The 20,000-nt window shown below is 47.9% G+C and overlaps 3 protein-coding genes across 4 annotated transcripts in view; all 3 read right to left on the bottom strand.

The window, feature by feature from the left end:
* The window catches only part of LOC133134574 (apoptotic chromatin condensation inducer in the nucleus-like), a 10,332-nt gene extending 8,050 nt beyond the window's left edge, over positions 1 to 2,282 (bottom strand). Inside the window, exons 1-4 of the mRNA XM_061250775.1 lie at positions 2,250 to 2,282; positions 1,529 to 1,666; positions 860 to 1,046; positions 444 to 577 (exon numbers count right to left, since the gene is read on the bottom strand). Of these exons, the coding sequence (XP_061106759.1) occupies positions 444 to 577; positions 860 to 1,046; positions 1,529 to 1,666; positions 2,250 to 2,282 (492 nt within the window). The remainder of the gene's footprint in view (positions 1 to 443; positions 578 to 859; positions 1,047 to 1,528; positions 1,667 to 2,249) is intronic.
* LOC133135285 (serrate RNA effector molecule homolog) lies at positions 1,529 to 11,862 on the bottom strand. Of its 2 annotated transcripts, XM_061252175.1 has the most exons (6): positions 11,573 to 11,862; positions 11,189 to 11,241; positions 5,459 to 5,534; positions 5,082 to 5,127; positions 3,120 to 3,335; positions 1,529 to 1,666 (listed from the first exon to the last, which is right to left on the bottom strand). In XM_061252175.1, exons 1-5 carry the CDS (start codon positions 11,777 to 11,779, stop codon positions 3,217 to 3,219), a joined length of 501 nt encoding a protein of 166 aa, XP_061108159.1. In that variant the 5' UTR covers positions 11,780 to 11,862; the 3' UTR covers positions 1,529 to 1,666; positions 3,120 to 3,216. The 2 variants fall into 2 exon arrangements, with proteins under 2 accessions (XP_061108159.1, XP_061108160.1); XM_061252176.1 differs by lacking the exons at positions 11,189 to 11,241; positions 11,573 to 11,862 and adding an exon at positions 8,150 to 8,403.
* LOC133134572 (apoptotic chromatin condensation inducer in the nucleus-like) lies at positions 11,782 to 17,920 on the bottom strand. The gene is made up of 6 exons (XM_061250774.1): positions 17,647 to 17,920; positions 16,593 to 16,658; positions 13,298 to 13,394; positions 12,893 to 12,966; positions 11,897 to 12,298; positions 11,782 to 11,817 (listed from the first exon to the last, which is right to left on the bottom strand). The coding sequence occupies exons 1-6, from the start codon at positions 17,782 to 17,784 to the stop codon at positions 11,782 to 11,784; spliced, it is 813 nt and encodes a 270-aa protein (XP_061106758.1). The 5' UTR covers positions 17,785 to 17,920.
* Between the last annotated feature and the right edge of the window lie 2,080 nt (positions 17,921 to 20,000).

Below are 20,000 nucleotides of genomic sequence, written 5' to 3'. Positions count from 1 at the left end.
AGGTTACAGATGTGGATGGTGTGTGTGTGTGTGTGTGTGTGTGTGTGTGTCTCACCAGGTTACAGATGTGGATGGTGTTGGTGTGTGTGCGTGTGTCTCACCAGGTTACAGATGTGGATGGTGTTGGTGTGTGTGTGTGTGTCTCACCAGGTTACAGATGTGGATGGTGTTGGTGTGTGTGTGTGTGTGTGTGTGTGTCTCACCAGGTTACAGATGTGGATGGTGTTGGTGTGTGTGTGTGTGTGTGTCTCACCAGGTTACAGATGTGGATGGTGTTGGTGTGTGTGTGTGTGCGTGTCTCACCAGGTTACAGATGTGGATGGTGTTGGTGTGTGTGTGCGTGTCTCACCAGGTTACAGATGTGGATGGTGTTGGTGTGTGTGTGTGTGTCTCACCAGGTTACAGATGTGGATGGTGTGTGTGTGTGTGTGTGTGTGTCTCACCAGGTTACAGATGTGGATGGTGTTGGTGGCTTTGCTGCGGTGGCGTGAGGGCTTTGGGGCGGGGTCATCCTTGGTATGGGACACGCCCCTTCTGTGGTGCCTGCTGGAGTGGTGGGATGGGGGGTCCCTGTGGCCTGGGGGGGGGTTCAGACATCAATCAAGACAACTAATCGGAAAAATTGTTGACAGCTCATTCTCAAAGCCAGCTATGACAGATCAACACACAGAACACTGAAAGACAGGGAGAGAGGGGGGGAGAGAGAGAGAGAGAGAGAGAGAGAGAGGGAGCCAGCAGTGATGGATCAACACTACACGGAACACTGATGGCACCTGATTGGTCAGAGAATACTTCATGCCAGGTCCTGTAATTATGGTGTGACACAGCGCCCCCTGTAGGACTGAAGTAAATAATTCACCTCTCTTTGCATCTGCCTCGCGGGTGGGCGGGGCCTGTGTTTCCATGGTGATGACCTCGCCCTTCCGCTCCTCCTTCAGCATCCTCGGTCCATCTCCTCCCCCTCCCCCGCCTCCTCCTCCTCCTCCTGCTTCATCCTCTTCTTCCGTCGGCATTCTCTCCTTGCGTCCATTCTCTGCAGAAACCACCTGAGAGAGAGAGAGAGAGAGATGGGGGGGGGAGAGAAACTTGCTTTAGTTTTAATACGCAGTACTATAAAACTATCTACATCCAGTATATAGTTTGACCTGTCATGCTTACTGATTGGCCCATGCACCATGTGAACTAGACTTAGGCTGTACTGCTGATTCTCTATCTGTACCAGTCCTAGCCCTAAAGAGAAGAAAATAAATTGCACTTATGATGACTGTCTTTGTTTTGGACCGCCCATCATGCATATTCTAATCGTTATGGATGTGATGCTTTAACCTGTGGAAGAACCTATGCACTTGTAAGTCACTTTGGATTAAAAGGTGTGAAGGTGAATGTGGCGGTGTGTGAAGTGTGAAGGTGAATGTGTGTTCTGTAGCTCCACTGGCCTGGGCTCGCTGCACACGGCACGGGAGGAAAGCGTCTGAATGAAGCCCTGCAGTGTAAGGCAGTGCTGCCTGTAGTCCCACACGCTGCATACCTGTGGGGCTGTGCGCTGGATCTTGGACCCCCCAGCCTGGTCCTCTTCGCCCCCAGAGAGGCGGCTCTCCTCTGGGTGCAGCTCCACCACCGCCTCCCGGCTGCCTGGGGCCTCCGGGCCCACAGCCTGCCCCTGAGCCTGCAGAACAGAGCCACACGCTAGGCTAGCGTTTCAGCTGTGTGTGTGTGTGTGTGTGTGTGTGTGTGAGAGAGTGTGTGTGTGTGTGTGTGAGTGTGAGTGTGTGTGTGTGTGTGAGTGTGAGTGTGAGTGTGTGTGTGTGTGAGTGTGTGTGAGAGAGACATTTCAGCTGTGTGTGGGCGGATGAAGGGCTATCCCGTGCAGATACATTAGTGTAGCTGTGTTAGCGTTGTACCTCCAGATGAAGGGCTATCCCATGCAGATACATTAGTGTAGCTGTGTTAGCGTTGTACCTCCAGATGAAGGGCTATCCCGTGCAGATACATTAGTGTAGCTGTGTTAGCGCTGTACCTCCAGATGAAGGGCTATCCCGTGCAGATACATTAGTGTAGCTGTGTTAGCGTTGTACCTCCAGATGAAGGGCTATCCCGTGCAGATACATTAGTGTAGCTGTGTTAGCGTTGTACCTCCAGATGAAGGGCTATCCCGTGCAGATACATTAGTGTAGCTGTGTTAGCGTTGTACCTCCAGATGAAGGGCTATCCCGTGCAGATACATTAGTGTAGCTGTGTTAGCGCTGTACCTCCAGATGAAGGGCTATCCCGTGCAGATACATTAGTGTAGCTGTGTTAGCGTTGTACCTCCAGATGAAGGGCTATCCCGTGCAGATACATTAGTGTAGCTGTGTTAGCGTTGTACCTCCAGATGAAGGGCTATCCCGTGCAGATACATTAGTGTAGCTGTGTTAGCGTTGTACCTCCAGATGAAGGGCTATCCCGTGCAGATACATTAGTGTAGCTGTGTTAGCGTTGTACCTCCAGATGAAGGGCTATCCCGTGCAGATACATTAGTGTAGCTGTGTTAGCGTTGTACCTCCAGATGAAGGGCTATCCCGTGCAGATACATTAGTGTAGCTGTGTTAGCGTTGTACCTCCAGATGAAGGGCTATCCCGTGCAGATACATTAGTGTAGCTGTGTTAGCGCTGTACCTCCAGATGAAGGGCTATCCCGTGCAGATACATTAGTGTAGCTGTGTTAGCATTGTACCTCCAGATGAAGGGCTATCCCGTGCAGATACATTAGTGTAGCTGTGTTAGCGTTGTACCTCCAGATGAAGGGCTATCCCGTGCAGATACATTAGTGTAGCTGTGTTAGGGCTGTACCTCCAGATGAAGGGCTATCCCGTGCAGATACATTAGTGTAGCTGTGTTAGCGCTGTACCTCCAGATGAAGGGCTATCCCGTGCAGATACATTAGTGTAGCTGTGTTAGCGTTGTACCTCCAGATGAAGGGCTATCCCGTGCAGATACATTAGTGTAGCTGTGTTAGCGCTGTACCTCCAGATGAAGGGCTATCCCGTGCAGATACATTAGTGTAGCTGTGTTAGCGTTGTACCTCCAGATGAAGGGCTATCCCGTGCAGATACATTAGTGTAGCTGTGTTAGCGTTGTACCTCCTCTGTGCCGATGCCGTCGCAGGGCTGGTGCTGCTGTTGCTTAGCAGCGGCCAATGTGCTGGAACTCCACCTCCTCTTCCGGCTGACTGGAGCCTCAGGCTCCACCCCCTCCTGGGCCACAGACTCCGCCCCCTCTAGAGTCCCTGTCGGGGGGGGCTGCAGGGCCCATTGTTCCCACGGTGACCAGACCACGCCCAGGGGCCGGCGTGCAGCCTGTGAGGGGCGTTAGTGAACACGCTGAACTCGCTGAACTCGCTGAACTCGCTGAACACGCTGAACACCCTGAACTCGCTGAACACCCTGAACACGCTGAACACGCTGAACTCGCTGAACACCCTGAACACGCTGAACTCGCTGAACTCGCTGAACACCCTGAACACGCTGAACACGCTGAACTCGCTGAACTCACTGAACTCACTGAACACCCTGAACTCGCTGAACACGCTGAACGCGCTGAACGCGCTGAACGCGCTGAACGCGCTGAACGCCCTGAACACGCTGAACACGCTGAACACGCTGAACACCCTGAACACGCTGAACACCCTGAACACGCTGAACACCCTGAACACCCTGAACACGCTGAACACGCTGAACACGCTGAACTCGCTGAACTCGCTGAACACCCTGAACTCGCTGAACACCCTGAACTCGCTGAACACCCTGAACTCGCTGAACACCCTGAACGCGCTGAACGCGCTGAACACCCTGAACACGCTGAACGCGCTGAACACCCTGAACGCGCTGAACACCCTGAACACGCTGAACACGCTGAACACCCTGAACTCGCTGAACGCGCTGAACGCGCTGAACTCGCTGAACGCGCTGAACGCGCTGAACGCGCTGAACACGCTGAACTCGCTGAACACGCTGAACTCGCTGAACACCCTGAACACGCTGAACTCGCTGAACACCCTGAACACCCTGAACACGCTGAACACGCTGAACACGCTGAACACGCTGAACACGCTGAACACGCTGAACACGCTGAACACCCTGAACACGCTGAACGCGCTGAACGCGCTGAACGCGCTGAACGCGCTGAACTCGCTGAACGCCCTGAACGCGCTGAACACGCTGAACGCGCTGAACTCGCTGAACACGCTGAACTCGCTGAACACCCTGAACACGCTGAACTCGCTGAACACCCTGAACACCCTGAACTCGCTGAACTCGCTGAACGCGCTGAACGCGCTGAACTCGCTGAACTCACTGAACACCCTGAACACGCTGAACTCGCTGAACTCGCTGAACTCGCTGAACTCACTGAACACCCTGAACACCCTGAACACGCTGAACTCGTGTGGAACGGACGTCACCGCTTGCTTCTACTATTGAAGTTGCAGAAACCAGTATGGCGTCTGGCATGACTGAAACCCTCTTAGTTTGGTCGAAAAAGGCAGGGATTTTTGCATTATCCCTGCTGGGAAATTGAGAGTTAAGGTGGACGGGACGCCATCTTGGTTTCTGCAACTCCTGGCCCCCCTCTCCTGTTCTTGTACACTCTGAAGCCCGGTGTAGCCACGGTAACATCGGTGTAGCCACGGTAACATCGGTGTAGCCACGGTAACATCGGTGCAGCCATGGTAACATCGGTGCAACAAGGCCCAACATTAACCCCACATTGCTCCGGAGGGATTGTCTCCTCCTTAGTCTAAGCAACTAAGTCGCTTTGGATAAAAGGGCGGCCTGTAGCGTAGTGGTTAAGGTAAATAACTGGGACACGCAAGGTCGGTGGTTCTAATCCCGGTGTAGCCACAATAAGATCCACACAGCCGTTGGGCCCTTGAGCAAAAGCTCTTAACCCTGCATTGCTCCAGGGGAGGATTGTCTCCTGCTTAGTCTAATCAACTGTACGTCGCTCTGGATAAGAGCGTCTGCCAAATGCCAATAATGTAATGTAATGTAAAAGCATCACCTAAATAACTCATCACACATCAGCAGTGTCAGGTGTAGACTTACTGGTGAGAGAGGTCTTCTGAGTGCTGTAGGCCTGGGCAGTGGGGCTCTGAAACACAGAGAGAAAGCCATGGAGAGAGGGAGACATGCACAACTATGAGATTAATCCAGAAGGTGTCAGAGAGACAGACTGGAATCAGAGCGGTCAGTAGCTCTGTTTAGTCAGTAGGACTGTAGCGTAGTGGTTAGGGTAAATGACAGGGACACGCAAGGTCGGTGGTTCCAATCCCGGTGTAGCCACAATAAGATCCGCACAGCCGTTGGGCCCTTGAGCAAGGCCCTTAACCCTGCATTGCTCCAGGGAAGGATTGTCTCCTGCTTAGTCTAATCAACTGTACGTCGCCCCCCCCCCCCCCCCCCCAACCTGTGTGAAGCCTTACCTCCTCTGCTGGTCCCTGTCTGTTACTGCAGGCCTCTGCCTCCATTACAGAGTCTGACCCCCCCTGCACCACCTCCCTGAGAGAGAGAGAGAGAGAGAGAGAGAGAGAGAGAGAGAGAGAGAGAGAGAGAGAGAGAGAGAGAGAGAGAGAGAGAGAGGGGGAGAGAGAGAGGGAGAGAGAGAGAGAGAGAGAGAGAGAAGGAGATGTGTGTCACACCCAAGCTGAAATTCGGGGGTGAGTCAGTGATGTTTGGGGTTGTTTTAAGAGGTCCAAGGGCACTGGTTAAAATCAATGGTATAATGGATTCCACCAAGTATGAGGCAAGCTTGCACTTTGATGTAGATGGACTTTCCAGCAGGACAATGATTCAAAGCTAAGCTCGAGAGATTAATACATGTATGCGCGCCGAACCCTAACCCACGCATGCACGCACGCACGCACGCACGCGCAGAGTGTGTAGGCTGTGCGGCTCCTGTTGGGAAAATGCCTCCAGCTGCACACTGCTCACTGCTCACTAGGTGGCAGCAGAGTCACACGGCTGAGTGCCACAGCCTTTCAATCAAATCTGGGTTTCCATGGCAGCTGACTGGCTGAATGATTAGCGCGCTCTTTCCAATGTCTCCTCGTTCTTTGCCTGACCTGGAATTCGACTGAGAGGACATTCCAATCCGTTAAATGTTCCGTCAAAGAGCTAGAAGCCAAAGTCGGGAGGCTCCAAATAGTTTCTTGAGCAAAAACACAGCAGCACATCCTTTTTAGAAAGGCGTGTAAATGACTGACCTGGGGACCCACCTCTCCCCATCTAATGTCTGTGACTGATGTGTGAAGGAGCCTAATTCACATTCTGGATTCCCCAGTCTCCACCTCTTCTTCTTGCCTCCCTAATGGGTGGAGCTAGGAGCCCTGATGGGCGGAGTTAGGAGTAAGGCAAAGAGCAAAGGAAGGAATGAGGAGGTGAAAATAAGCCCAGCGTCCCAGATTAGAGAAGTAAACAGGGCTAGGATAACTGAAGCAGGGCTGGGATTGGTCGTTACTGAAGCAATGCAGGGCTGGGATTGGTCGTTACTGAAGCAACGCAGGGCTGGGATTGGTCATTAGTGAAGCAATGCAGGGCTGGGATTGGTCAGTAGTGAAGCAATGCAGGGCTGGGATTGGTCATTAGTGAAGCAATGCAGGGCTGGGATTGGTCATTAGTGAAGCAATGCAGGGTTGGGACAGGGTTTATAGTGGAAAGTGGAAGTCCCGCTGAATGGCATTTCCATTACATTACATGGCATTTAGCAGACGCTCTCATCCAGAGCGACATACAACGAAGTGCAGATCAAACACAAGTATGAGTGCTGAGAGGACCTGAGAGGACAGTACAGTTTCGAGTCTTAGTGTAAACATACAGATAATCAGAACCCTTGAAGAATACATCAACTTCCAAACTAGCATACCACAGTTGGCAGCTAGAATACCGTGAGTACAACAACACAATAGCTAATAGAAAGAAAAAAAAAAAACAATATCGATACTATATAAGTGCCATTACAGTCTATGGCATATATAAGGATAATCATGGTGGTGAGTTAGGTACATTGCTAAGTGCTATGCTAGCGGAATTCATCATAGACAGCAACAATGATAACTTCATATAACCAAATAAAGCTTTCAATTGTTCTACAAACACAAAATTACAAGGCTCCAGATCATCCAAATATGCTGAAGATGTGCATAGCTGTTGGGCCCTTGAGCAATAGCCCCTTACCCCTGCTTAGTCTAATCAACCACAAGTGAGAGCTAAATAGCAAATAATTTACAACACTGAAGCTAAATTAACTGCTATTGCGTGGTAATCAGTGTCACAAGCAGCTAAGAATGCACCTTGCTAAACCGCCATCACCATGGCAACAACGCCCAGGTATCAGGTTAAGTTCAGTTCAGTTCAGTTTATTCTTTGTCCCAAATGGGCAATTTGGTTGCAGCAGGACCACACACATACCACACAACAATAGGCATAACACAATACAGACAGACAGACAGACAGATTCTGCACAAGCAGTTAAAATGGCCTTCAGCGCCCGAGGCGGATGTCATAGTTACAGCGCGCCTGAGTGGCACATTCTACAAGCCCTACCCTCATTGGCTCATTCTGCAACATTTATTCTACAGCCAAGATGGCACTGAAGGTGGTCTTGCATCAAAGTGCAGGGTTCCAAGCGGACACTAAAGATTTCCCGGCAGGGTCTGACAGGGAGGACAGGCAGGGCATTTACAAGCCGCTTTTGGGTTTAAAGAGTTTCACACTTTCCACAACAAGGAAGGGCCAAACTGCAGTAAGCATTCCCACCAGTGTGTTTAAAGGAATGCGCTGGAACGTCACCGACAACTGGGTATCCTGAAAGTTAAAACGAGTCAGGGTAGAGATCGTTCAGGACAACCCAGCCACTAACGTTGCGTTCTGAATGACTGAATGAACAGCATCGTATACTTCGAAACAGAAATTACATAGGACAGCACAAGCAGAGCATTGTATTCGTTTACGAGAGAGCGCTCTGCGATGCCATTCTCCCTTCTCCTAACAATCAGACACTCGTTTAACCATAATAAAAGGTTATAACCTACAACATGCCCTTTAAAAATGTCAGAAGATGATACAGAAATAGTTTAAAACGCTTCATCTCGATCGCCCACGTCTCCCTATCTTACCCGCTTGTGTTGTTTTCACACAGCATACTGCCGAACACCAACTCTGGGCCGGACAGCTCTCCAAGAATCAGCCCAGCCCGGCAGCAGTGAAACGCATTCAGATGAAAAGGCTTCGATGCGGATTGCGGTTTCTGCGCTGCGACGTTGTTAACGCGGCTGGGCACGCACGGCGGCCATGTTGAATTGAGGGAGAGGACCCCCGTCTCCTCCATTCTGGCTGCAGAGCTGCCGCACTTAACGCCTGACTAAAAATGAGTCGCGACATTCGAGAAATGGGTGAACTCAGCATTTAAAGATTCCACACTCTGGAAATTACATTTCCCTTTCTATGTGATTAAAGGAGTAGAGGGTGTTGGAGGAAAAAAAAAAAAAAAAAATGGGAAAAGGCACAGGCCCCAAATAAATCCACACAATCGCTGTGAAGAAAATGTGCATTTAAACGAGCCGTTTGGACTTCAGTCAGGTTATGACATCACAACGATAAGCCGCTTCACGGTCCACCGTTGTAGCCAGAAGATATTCGAGAATTGTTTTTGATATTTTAAACCACACAAACGTCATATTTTGGGTATCAGAACCTAAAATAAAATACTGGATAGTTGTACAACATGGGACACAAACAATGAACTGCTTTAAATATATTGCTGAAGGAACAAATGCATAATGCACTTTTCATATTAAAACGTAACATATTTCATATCTTCTCACGATGACTTTTAACAATATAGATTCGACACTTTATAAAAGCGGTTTAACACTTGAGTTGGGTGCGACATTCCCGCCACATGGGGAAAAAAGAGAGGCACAGGAACTTCCCAATGGGAAAAACCAAAGACACATTTTGTCAGATGACATTGTTGGTTGTCTCTAGGCAGTCTTCATTCTCCAAAACATGCTACTGCTGGATTATCGGTAATAGCTTGGTTTTGATTTAAACTGAAAGGTATTTAATGTCAAAACAATCTTCTGTGACCACCATTGCTAAATGTGACCGACGTTTCAGTGGTCCGGGCTTCAGCCCAACAGAGATGCTGTGGTAGGACCTACAATGAGCACTTCATGCTCAGACTTCCAAGTGTGTCTGAATTACAGTCCCCTCGAAAAGTATTGGAGCAGCGAGGCCAGTTCCTGTGTTTTTGAACTGAATACATTCGGGGTTGAGATAAAAAGACGAACACGAAGACAAGAGTTCAGAATTCCAGCTTTTATTTCCTGGTATTTAGACCTAGAACTAAACTACTTAAAACATAGCACCTTTGGTATCAGACCACCCTATTTTTAGGTGAGCAAAAGTATTAGAGCACAGAATACAAGTATGTGAAAGTAAATAACACTTAATATTTGGTGGCATACCCTTATTTGCAATAACTGCATCAAGCCTGTGACCCATTGACATCACCAAACTGTTGTATTCTTCTTTTGTGATGCTTTTCCAGGCTTTTACTGCAGCCTCTTTCAGTTGTTTGTTTCGGGGGGGGGTTTCCCTTCAATCTCCTCTTCAGGAGGTGAAATGCATGCTCAATTGGGTTAAGGTCTGGTGATTGACTTGGCCAGTCTAAAACCTTACACTTTTTCTCCTTAATTAAGTTCTTTGTTGTATTGTCAGTGTGTTTTGGGTCATAGTCTTGCTGCATGAGGAAGTTCCTCCCAATTAGTTTGGATGCATTTATCTGTAAGTTGGCAGACAGACTGTTTTTGTAGACTTCTGAATTCATCCTGCTGCTGCCATCATGAGTTACATCATCAATAAAGTTTAGTGAGCCCACTCCAGAAGCAGCCATGCAAGTCCAAGCCATGAAACTTCCTCCACCATGCTTCACAGATGAGCTTGTATGTTTTGGATTCCTTCTTTCGCCACACTTTGGCCTTTCCATCACTTTGGTAGAGGTTAATCTTGGTCTCATCAGTCCATACAACTTTGTTCCAGAACTTTTGTGGCTTAACTCCTTACTTCTTTGCCAATTTTAATCTCATCTTCCAATTCTTACTACAGATGAGTGGTAACAATGTTTCTGTCATCAACTGCTGTTGTTTTTCACCTGTTCAATGTCTTTTGCTTAGGATGCCACTTTTCTAAGCTTTAAAATGGCTTGCTTTTCTCCCAAAGAGAGCTCTCTGGTCTTCATGTTGGTTTATCTTTTCTAACCAATCAATCTAACAGGAAAGATCTGGGCAAAACACCAGTCAGTCACATGTTCCAATACTTTTTCTCAGCTAAAAATTGGGTGGTCTGATACAAAAGGCGATATGTTCTAAGTTGTTTAGCAAATCTAGATTAAAAAAAAAAACAGGAAATAAAAGCTGAAATTCGGATCTGTCAATTCATGTACATCTTCTGACCTCAAACTCAAACGGTCTTCAGTGCACAGAAAAAAAAGGAATTGACCTTGCTGTTCCAGTACTTTTGCAGGGGAAAGTACACTCAGCACTTTATTAGGTATTTATTAGACTTATTACGTCTTCTGCTGCTGTAGCCTCTCCACTTAGAGGTTTGATGTGTTGTGTGTTCAGAGAGGCTCTTCTGCCCACCAGTCGTACCACTTATTTGCGTTACTGTCACCTTCCTGTCAGCTTCGACCAGTCCAACCATTCTCCTCTGACCTCTCTCATTAACGTGTTTCTGCCTGCAGAACTGCTGCTCACTGGACGTTTTTGTTTTTCACACCATTCTCTGTAAACTCTAAGTACTGTTGTGCGTGGAAAAACCCAGGAGATCAGCAGTTTCTGAGATACTCAAACCAGCCCATTTGGAACAAGCAATCATGCCATGGTCGAAATCACTGAGATCACATTTTTCCCCATTCTGATGGTTGTTGTGAGCATTAACTGAAGCTCCTGACCCGTATCTGCATGATTGTATGCACTGCACTGCTGCCACACGATTGGCTGATTAGATAATCGCATGATTAAGTAGGTGTACAGGTGTTCCTAATAAAATGCATATTTTAGGTATATTAATTCCCGAAAATGAAAGACTGAATATAGGATGTGTTTGGTTTTAAATAGTGTGTGGGTGTGTGTGCCAGTAGGTTTGGTTACCTGGTTTGGTGTCTCTTCATCCCATCTTCATTTCCTCTTTCTGGGCAAGGCTCCTGTCAATCAGACAGACAGACAGACAGACAGACAGGCAGGCAGGCAGACAGGCAGACAGACAGACAGACAGGCAGACAGGAGGTGTTATTTCGCAGGAGGAAAATAAAAATAAACCAAAAGATGTTACACTCAATGACTCTAAACTTAAGACTACATGCTTAAATATGATTATACAACGGATGCCTTGTCTCTATTGGTCAGTTTGCGTTCCAACCGTGCCAATATCCACGATATACCAGAGGTTCTCGGTCCATAACGCTTAAATAAAACCAACAAAAGTGCTGAGGGAGAGATGGGGGAGGGGAGCAGAAAGCTCAGGGTGTTTCTGACCTTCCTGTGGCTGGCTCCTCCCTCCTCCTGCTGCTGCTCCTCCCTCCTCCTGCTCTGAGCCCCGAGGGACGAAGAGTCTGAGTCTGAGGATGGGGATGAGGATGAGGATGAGGATGAGGATGAGGAAGGCACTGTCCGGGCTGGGTCTCCCTCGTCTGGGGGGGGCGATGGAGGCAGCAGGGGCACCACGCCCACCTCCCTCTCCATGGCTACATGTGTGCCCACGCCAGAGAGGAGCCCCGCCTCTGTGGGGGGCGAGGAGGGGGAGGCAGCTGGGGGGGATGGGGGGTGGTCTTGCAGGGTGTGGGCGTGTCCGGGGGAAACCCCGCCCTCTGCCCCTCCCTCCTGGGAGGCGGGACCATGCGTCTCCGTGGAGACAGCAGGGGCGGGGCAGGGCGGGGCCGGTGCCTGGGGGGGGCTCTGCTTGGGGGTGTCGGGCAGGGGGAAGGAGGGACTGTGGCCAGGCCTCCGCAGACCTGCCCTCACCACGCCCCACTCTTCATCGCTGTCCTCGTCATCGTCGCTGGCGCCCTGCGGGGACGGACTGGGGCCCACGGGGACTTGCGCAGGGAGGGGCCCAGTGGCAGGGGCCAGGGCGGGGCACGGGGCGGGGCACGGGGCGGGGCATCCAAATCCCAAGGGTGCAGAGGATGGCGGGAGAAGCACACACACCTCGGATGACATCACTTCCTCTGCCAGATGGGGGGTGGGGCCCCCAGAGCACTGCTGGTGGGGGGGAGAGGGGGTTAGGGCTGATGTCAGTACCTCACACACAGCTGCAGCGTCACCTGGGCAACCAACACTTCAGTCATCAAAAATTCAGTTTTGTACGTCAGCTGGTGGGCCATGATATCTGGGTCCCACTGCACAGTACTACTTTATATTTTCAGTAGATTCTACTGGCTTATTACCTCTCCTAAACAGGGGGTTCATGCCTATATCCAAAAGACTACCAAACTTTTAGAAGACTTAAGATGTTGGATAAAAATAAAAGCGAGTTTGAGTATAAGCGTTTGTGACAGAATCCATCCTTCCAGGCAGGCTGGAGCAGTGGCTAGCATTGGTTCATTTCATAGCTAACATTTAGCTACCCTGTGACTTTTCTGCATATGGTTTTTGCCATTGGATATGTCAGTCTGACTGCTATGAATGCAGTAACTTAGCTAACTATAGGCAAGCTACTAACTATAACTAAATACAAACATAAGTAATAGTTCAATAGCTAGCTAAATGGCTTTTGTGGAATCATATTAGACCGCAGATTTCTTATCTTCTTGCTATCACGACACCTCTCACACACACATTTTGGGAGCTGCTTACCTCAACAGGGGTACAGGAAGTGATGTCACCGCTCTCTGTGACATCATCGTCATTGTCTGGTCCTGCAAGACTGCCTGTCTCAGAGGGAGAGAGAGGGAGGTCAGGCAGTACAGAGTCCCCCAAACCAGCGTTTCCCCAAAAGTGCACTGTGGCACTCTGGGACACCCGACAGGTATGCAGAGTGAGAACCTGAATTTTAAATAAATTAATTAAATACATTTAAATTAAAAAATTTAAATTAAATGAACCAATCCCATTTACAAAAGCCTAAATGAATCTCATTAAAATGCATGTTGCTTAATTTAAACCCCAAAATAACTTTTCAGCCTACTGTCTGTGTGTTTGCTGCCCAAAACGACATGGTAAACTACAGAATGGTGCATTGTGGGTACAGGAGGCTCTCACCAGGCCCCGCCTCTCTCTCCAGCCTCTGCCTCAGGAGCTCCTGCTGCTTGGCCAGATACTGCTTTATGAAGCTGTTCTGACTCATCTCCTCCCCGACCTGTCTCACACACACACACACACACGGTACTGCTTTATGAAGCTGTTCTGACTCATCTCCTCCCCGACCTGTCTCACTCACACACACACACACACGGTACTGCTTTATGAAGCTGTTCTGACTCATCTCCTCCCCGACCTGTCTCACACACACACACACACACGGTACTGCTTTATGAAGCTGTTCTGACTCATCTCCTCCCCGACCTGTCTCACTCACACACACACACACACGGTACTGCTTTATGAAGCTGTTCTGACTCATCTCCTCCCCGACCTGTCTCACACACACACACACACACGGTACTGCTTTATAAAGCTGTTCTGACTCATCTCCTCCCCGACCTGTCTCACACACACACACACACACGGTACTGCTTTATGAAGCTGTTCTGACTCATCTCCTCCCCGACCTGTCTCACTCACACACACACACACACGGTACTGCTTTATGAAGCTGTTCTGACTCATCTCCTCCCCGACCTGTCTCACACACACACACACACACGGTACTGCTTTATGAAGCTGTTCTGACTCATCTCCTCCCCGACCTGTCTCACTCACACACACACACACACGGTACTGCTTTATGAAGCTGTTCTGACTCATCTCCTCCCCGACCTGTCTCACACACACACACACACGGTACTGCTTTATAAAGCTGTTCTGACTCATCTCCTCCCCGACCTGTCTCACACACACACACACACACGGTACTGCTTTATGAAGCTGTTCTGACTCATCTCCTCCCCGACCTGTCTCACACACACACACACACACGGTACTGCTTTATAAAGCTGTTCTGACTCATCTCCTCCCCGACCTGTCTCACACACACACACACACACGGTACTGCTTTATGAAGCTGTTCTGACTCATCTCCTCCCCGACCTGTCTCACACACACACACACACACGGTACTGCTTTATGAAGCTGTTCTGACTCATCTCCTCCCCGACCTGTCTCACACACACACACACACACGGTACTGCTTTATGAAGCTGTTCTGACTCATCTCCTCCCCGACCTGTCTCACTCACACACACACACACACGGTACTGCTTTATGAAGCTGTTCTGACTCATCTCCTCCCCGACCTGTCTCACACACACACACACACGGTACTGCTTTATGAAGCTGTTCTGACTCATCTCCTCCCCGACCTGTCTCACTCACACACACACACACACACACACACACGGTACTGCATTATGAAGCTGTTCTGACTCATCTCCTCCCCGACCTGTCTCACACACACACACACACGGTACTGCTTTATGAAGCTGTTCTGACTCATCTCCTCCCCGACCTGTCTCACTCACACACACACACACACACACACACACACACACGGTACTGCATTATGAAGCTGTTCTGACTCATCTCCTCCCCGATCTGTCTCACACACACACACACACACACACACACATGGTACTGCTTTATGAAGCTGTTCTGACTCATTTCCTCCCCGACCTGTCTCACACACACGCACGCACGCATGCACATGTATGTAGACACACACACACATAAGCGCACACACATACACACACAAACATACATGTGCACACACATACACACAAACACACATGTATGTAGACACATACACATGTACATAGGTATACACACACATAAGCGCACACACACGTACACACACACATAAGCGCACGCACACATACACACAAACACACATGTACACACACAATGCTTGAAAAACTGTTCCCCATCTGAAACAAAAGCACATACACTAAAAGAGGATTGATTGTGCATGGTTTGGCTGTGTCACAACAAATTCTATCCCCCTTACAAAACTTATGTGTGTCACTTCCGGTTTCCGGTTACGTTCCCCTCATGCGTAAGTTAGCGTCATGAGTTAGCGTCAAGTCGACAGCGTGGTTGCCAAGCTTTATCTGTTGGTTGCTATGATGCGATCTAGAAGACAAATTCCTCTGATGCGATCTATAAGACAAATTCCTCTGATGCGTACGGTAGTGTCAACTGTCTTTTTGTGAACGGCATATGCTTAGTCATTACTCTGTCAATAAGCATTTATTTAGTTCGGTGTATGCAAGTTAGCGAAACATATTAATTGCCAGTTTCACTACAGTTTAAGATAGGGATAGAGATAGATAGTGCTCGTCTCTCGGTGGACTAATATCAGTACCGCTAGCTAGTTAGTGAAACGGACAGCAAACCATTCGGCAATAAATATATGTAGAGAAGTAGATAAGCATGACATAGGTATATATATTTAAGGTAGCTCCCTAGCTAGCAAAAAAAGAAATGTCTAGCTAGCGAGACAGCCAGACGGATAGATCGCTCGCTAAACTAGGAAGATAAGCCATAGCTGTTTTTTATTCCTATCTTTCTATCTAGCTAGCCAGATGTAGCCTATATCGTGGTTCAATGTATATAAATAATCGGGATATTACATATGAAGCACTACATATTCACAAAAGCATCGCTAGCTTGCCGATGCAGTACACACAGCAGTAAACAAATATGATTGACGTCATTGCAGAGACGGAACCGGAAACACGACCACGGAGAGGATAAGTTTTGTAAGGGGGATAGAATTTGTTGTGACAGCTGCGACCAAGAAGCTAATTTCCTGGTCTTGCCGAGAGACTGAGAGACGGCGCTCACTAGCGCTGCTGCTGCTGGCTCCAGTACAGGTCAGTCGGTCCCGTTTTCAATGTAAATCAATGGTACAGTTGCGGTCAAAATATGAAGTCAATAATTTTTAGAAATAATTTTTAAAATAAAGTTCATGTACTCTTCAAGGGTCAAGTTGTATCTATGTGATCATGCTAGGACTCGAAACCGTGCTTTCCTCTGCGGTCTTCGACGCACTTGTCCCTGGGTTTGATTTTCACTTCATTGTATGTCGCTCTGGATAACAAGTAAATGGGTGTAATGTAATGTAATGTAATGTAATGTAATATTCTGTGGACGAATCTGGGACAGATTGCGTCTCTCTCTCACACGCTTAGTGGAGGAGCCGCATCGGCTTCCTGGCTGTGCAGTCTTTCGCTCGGACAACATGACGGTGCCGGTAAACTTCACGCTTTTCATGAGCCCATGGATCGTCAGTGGGTGACATGACATCACAGGCACTTTCTCTACAGTCAAGGCTGCGACAGTCTCCGCGCACTAGCGCCCCCTTGTGCCCCCGCCCCCGTGATTTCTCTCCGTGTCCCACCTGAGAGTTGGGCTGCAGTCCAACATGAGGAGTGGAGATCCTCTGCAGATCCTCCAACATCAGAGCCTGAAAATACACACACACACACACACATATACACATACATACCCACATATACACACACATGCATGCATACATACATACACACATACAAATACACACATATGCACACACATAACCAGACACACACACACGCATACGCAGACAGACAGACAGACACACACACACACACACACACACACACACGTGAAGACATTCACGACGGATTCTGAGCTTTTGAACAGCCGTTGACTGTTCAAATTGCTAAAACGACCTGCAGTGATATTTCACAGTACGGTACACTCTTTCTGCACAGTGGTAATGTACACAAAGTCAGTGGATGTTCGTGGCTGGTATTTTCATTCAGCATTCAAGCCAGAAAACTGACATACTTTAGTGTATGCCTTTGCGAGTCAAAGGCTAGCTCGCTTAGCCAAGGTTGACTCGCTAACTAGCTTAGCTAGCAATCATACGCTGCTGCACAATATATTTATATATATATATTTATATATATATATATATATATATATATATATATATATATATATATATAGTCCAACCCCACTGATAAATGCAGTCAAAAACTTTACATATGCAAGTACTGTGGGCAAACGATAAGCTATCTGACTTCAGGGGACGAGCGCAGCCCGGAGCCGCAGACGGGCACGCGAATGCGCGTCCACTCTTTCTTGATCCGTCAAAACACCGTGCGCAGGCCCGCCCCCAACGTTTACTTCAAAAACTACACGGACAGCGACAAACGAACGTAAACACACTCTCCGTTAATTCTGGTCAGACACAGATCAGCTTAAAAACTGCAAGTGAAATGCACTAACTAAACCGATTTGTTGTTGCATGAATAACAATCCGCAACACCAGCCCTGGTAGCGAACCGTAGACAAGAGCCAATATTGACATTCCTGCGTGCACTGACCAACCAGCCTGTCTCTGGTCTGACGCCAACGGCCTGCAACTTAGCTGGAAAGAGCATCCCAGTTCAAGCACGCAAACTCACCCCTTTGAGTCGCTTGATTAGTGCATTTTTCTGTCCACTCTTGGGGAGACCTCTCTGCTCCAGAGCAGATTTCAGATCTGCCACCCGGAGTGAATGAAGCGGTTTCCCATCCAGCGTAACATCTTCCAGGTCCGCCATGTTTGCTTTCCTCTCCGCTTCAGCTCAGGTCAGGTGGCTGCGACGCCTCCCTCTGACGTCACAACTCAGTGATCCCGGAAGAGGAGATGCTTGGCCAGTGCGGTTTATTACGATAAAACATTGCACTGTGCAGAATTTAGTTAATCTGTGCAGGGAGTAACCCCTGTGTGCAATGCAGTGGGGTGTGTTGACGCGATGTTACACTGCTTTGCGGTCAAGATGGTGTGATAGGAGAACTTGTGTGTGGGATGGCTATTTATTTTACTATAATCCAAATATGGGGATGACATAATCTTCGAAGAGAAGATTTGCCAAACGCTTATAACTCGAGATGTGCATTTCCTAAAGAAAATGCGGAGTGATTGCTTCGCAATCAGCGCTAGCGAATGTTCGCAATACCGTTACTTAGCAACCAATAAACTGTTAAGCGGAAGAATAAATGTACCATAAAACATAGTTCCATGAAAAACACATTAATTTAAAGTTTGTCTTGTCTTTCTTCTGTGAAATTCTGAAAGATAAATGTGGAAACCGTTGTATAAAAGCGTTATGGAACTCGAACCCGAGGTATATCGCGGATACTGGCAAAGATAGGGGGGTGTAACGGCATACCACGGGTTCTCGTTCCATAACGCTCAATTAAAATATAACACTTAACATTAGTTTGAAGTAGGCTATCAGCTATATGCTTGGTTGATGTGCTCACCTTTTAAACAATTCTTAAAATGATTTCTACTCAATTCCTATATTTCTTCAAATAATTTGCTTTGCTGTTATGAACAGTCAAATAAATACAGCAGTGAAAGAAACAGGCCCACTATTATTAGATTAAAAAAGCAAAGTGTATTGTTTAACAAACAAATCCGTCAACACACATTAGAAAAGACTTCAACAGACATGGAGACCCATCCAACACTAAGGCTCAGAGTTCTCCAATCAAACAGTCACACAGTACCAAACCCACTTTAAATATTGCGTAAAAAATCAAACAAGAATAACCATCAAAAAATACATTCTGGTACAAAAAGAGTTACAGCTTCAAACTGTAACGTTCTTTAATTACTGTTATATTATTAAGAAATTTGCTGTGTGAAAACTCCCTGTTGTATGTGCGTGTATAGAGAAAAACAAAGCAACTTAAAGCCATGCAGAAAAGTATGACAATGAAGCGATTATTATTCGTAATATTATTATTATTACTATTAACAACAATAATATTAAAAATAATATTTGTTTAATAAGGCTGTAGTTTTGAGGAGGGGTTATGAAAGTAGCTTTCTGCTGCAATACTGCGAGGCAAAATGGCTGCTGCTCCAGCCTGCCACCAGATGGCGGTGTAAGCAAACTCTCCTGAAACGAGGTGAGTTACTCGGCACTGTGGCATCCTGACCAGCATGGACTGCAAAACGCCCATAACATGCTGTAGGAAAGAGTCGCACTGAGAAGGGTGTTACTATGGAGACAATGGCACAAAGTGCAAAATCAGAGGAAGTGTGCACTGCGAAGTAGTTATTAGAGAGAGAGAGATTTCCCCTTGTGGTTCTGCATCTCTGTGAACAGCACAGGTCATTTACCCCCAACACTCCCATATCAACCACCAAACCAGACTCGTGCTGTGACCTGTCAGCTGCATGTGTGAGTGTGTGTGAGTGTGTGTGTGTCTGTGTCTGTGTGCATGTGTGAGTGTGTGTGAGTGTGTGTCTGTGTGAGTGTGTGTGTGAGTGAGTGTGTGTGTCTGTGTGAGTGAGTGCGTGTGAGTGTGTGTGTGTGTGTGTGTGTGTGTGTGTGTGTGTCTGTGTGTGTCTGTGTGTGTGGGTGAGTGACTGAGAGACAGTGGGAAGGAGGAAGGGAGGGGACCTGGCAGACAGGTTTAAAATCAGTGGCGCAACCGTGGGAAAGAAAATAAAAAGGCTGAAAGACCTGCATCTCATATTCTCTCCCTCTCACACTGTCCCTCCCTCCCACCCTCTATCTCTCTCCCTCCCTCTCTCTCTCTCAATCTCCCTCCCTCGCTCTCTCTCTCTGTCTCTCTCTCCCTCCTTAAGCTGATACTGCATGGGCTTATTTTTACTGAGATGGAGGGGGACATATTTATATTATCCTTAAGGCAAACCCACAAGATATGTCACAGGCAGAACAACAATGATAATAATACACGATCCCCATAATCTGTGAAGAGCCACTCATCTGGGCTCACAGGGGTAGGAGAGCTCACA

The sequence above is a fragment of the Conger conger genome, chromosome 8, assembly GCF_963514075.1.
Source record: "Conger conger chromosome 8, fConCon1.1, whole genome shotgun sequence".
Classification (NCBI taxonomy): Eukaryota; Metazoa; Chordata; class Actinopteri; order Anguilliformes; family Congridae; genus Conger; species Conger conger.
This window is presented reverse-complemented; position numbering and strand designations above follow the sequence as displayed.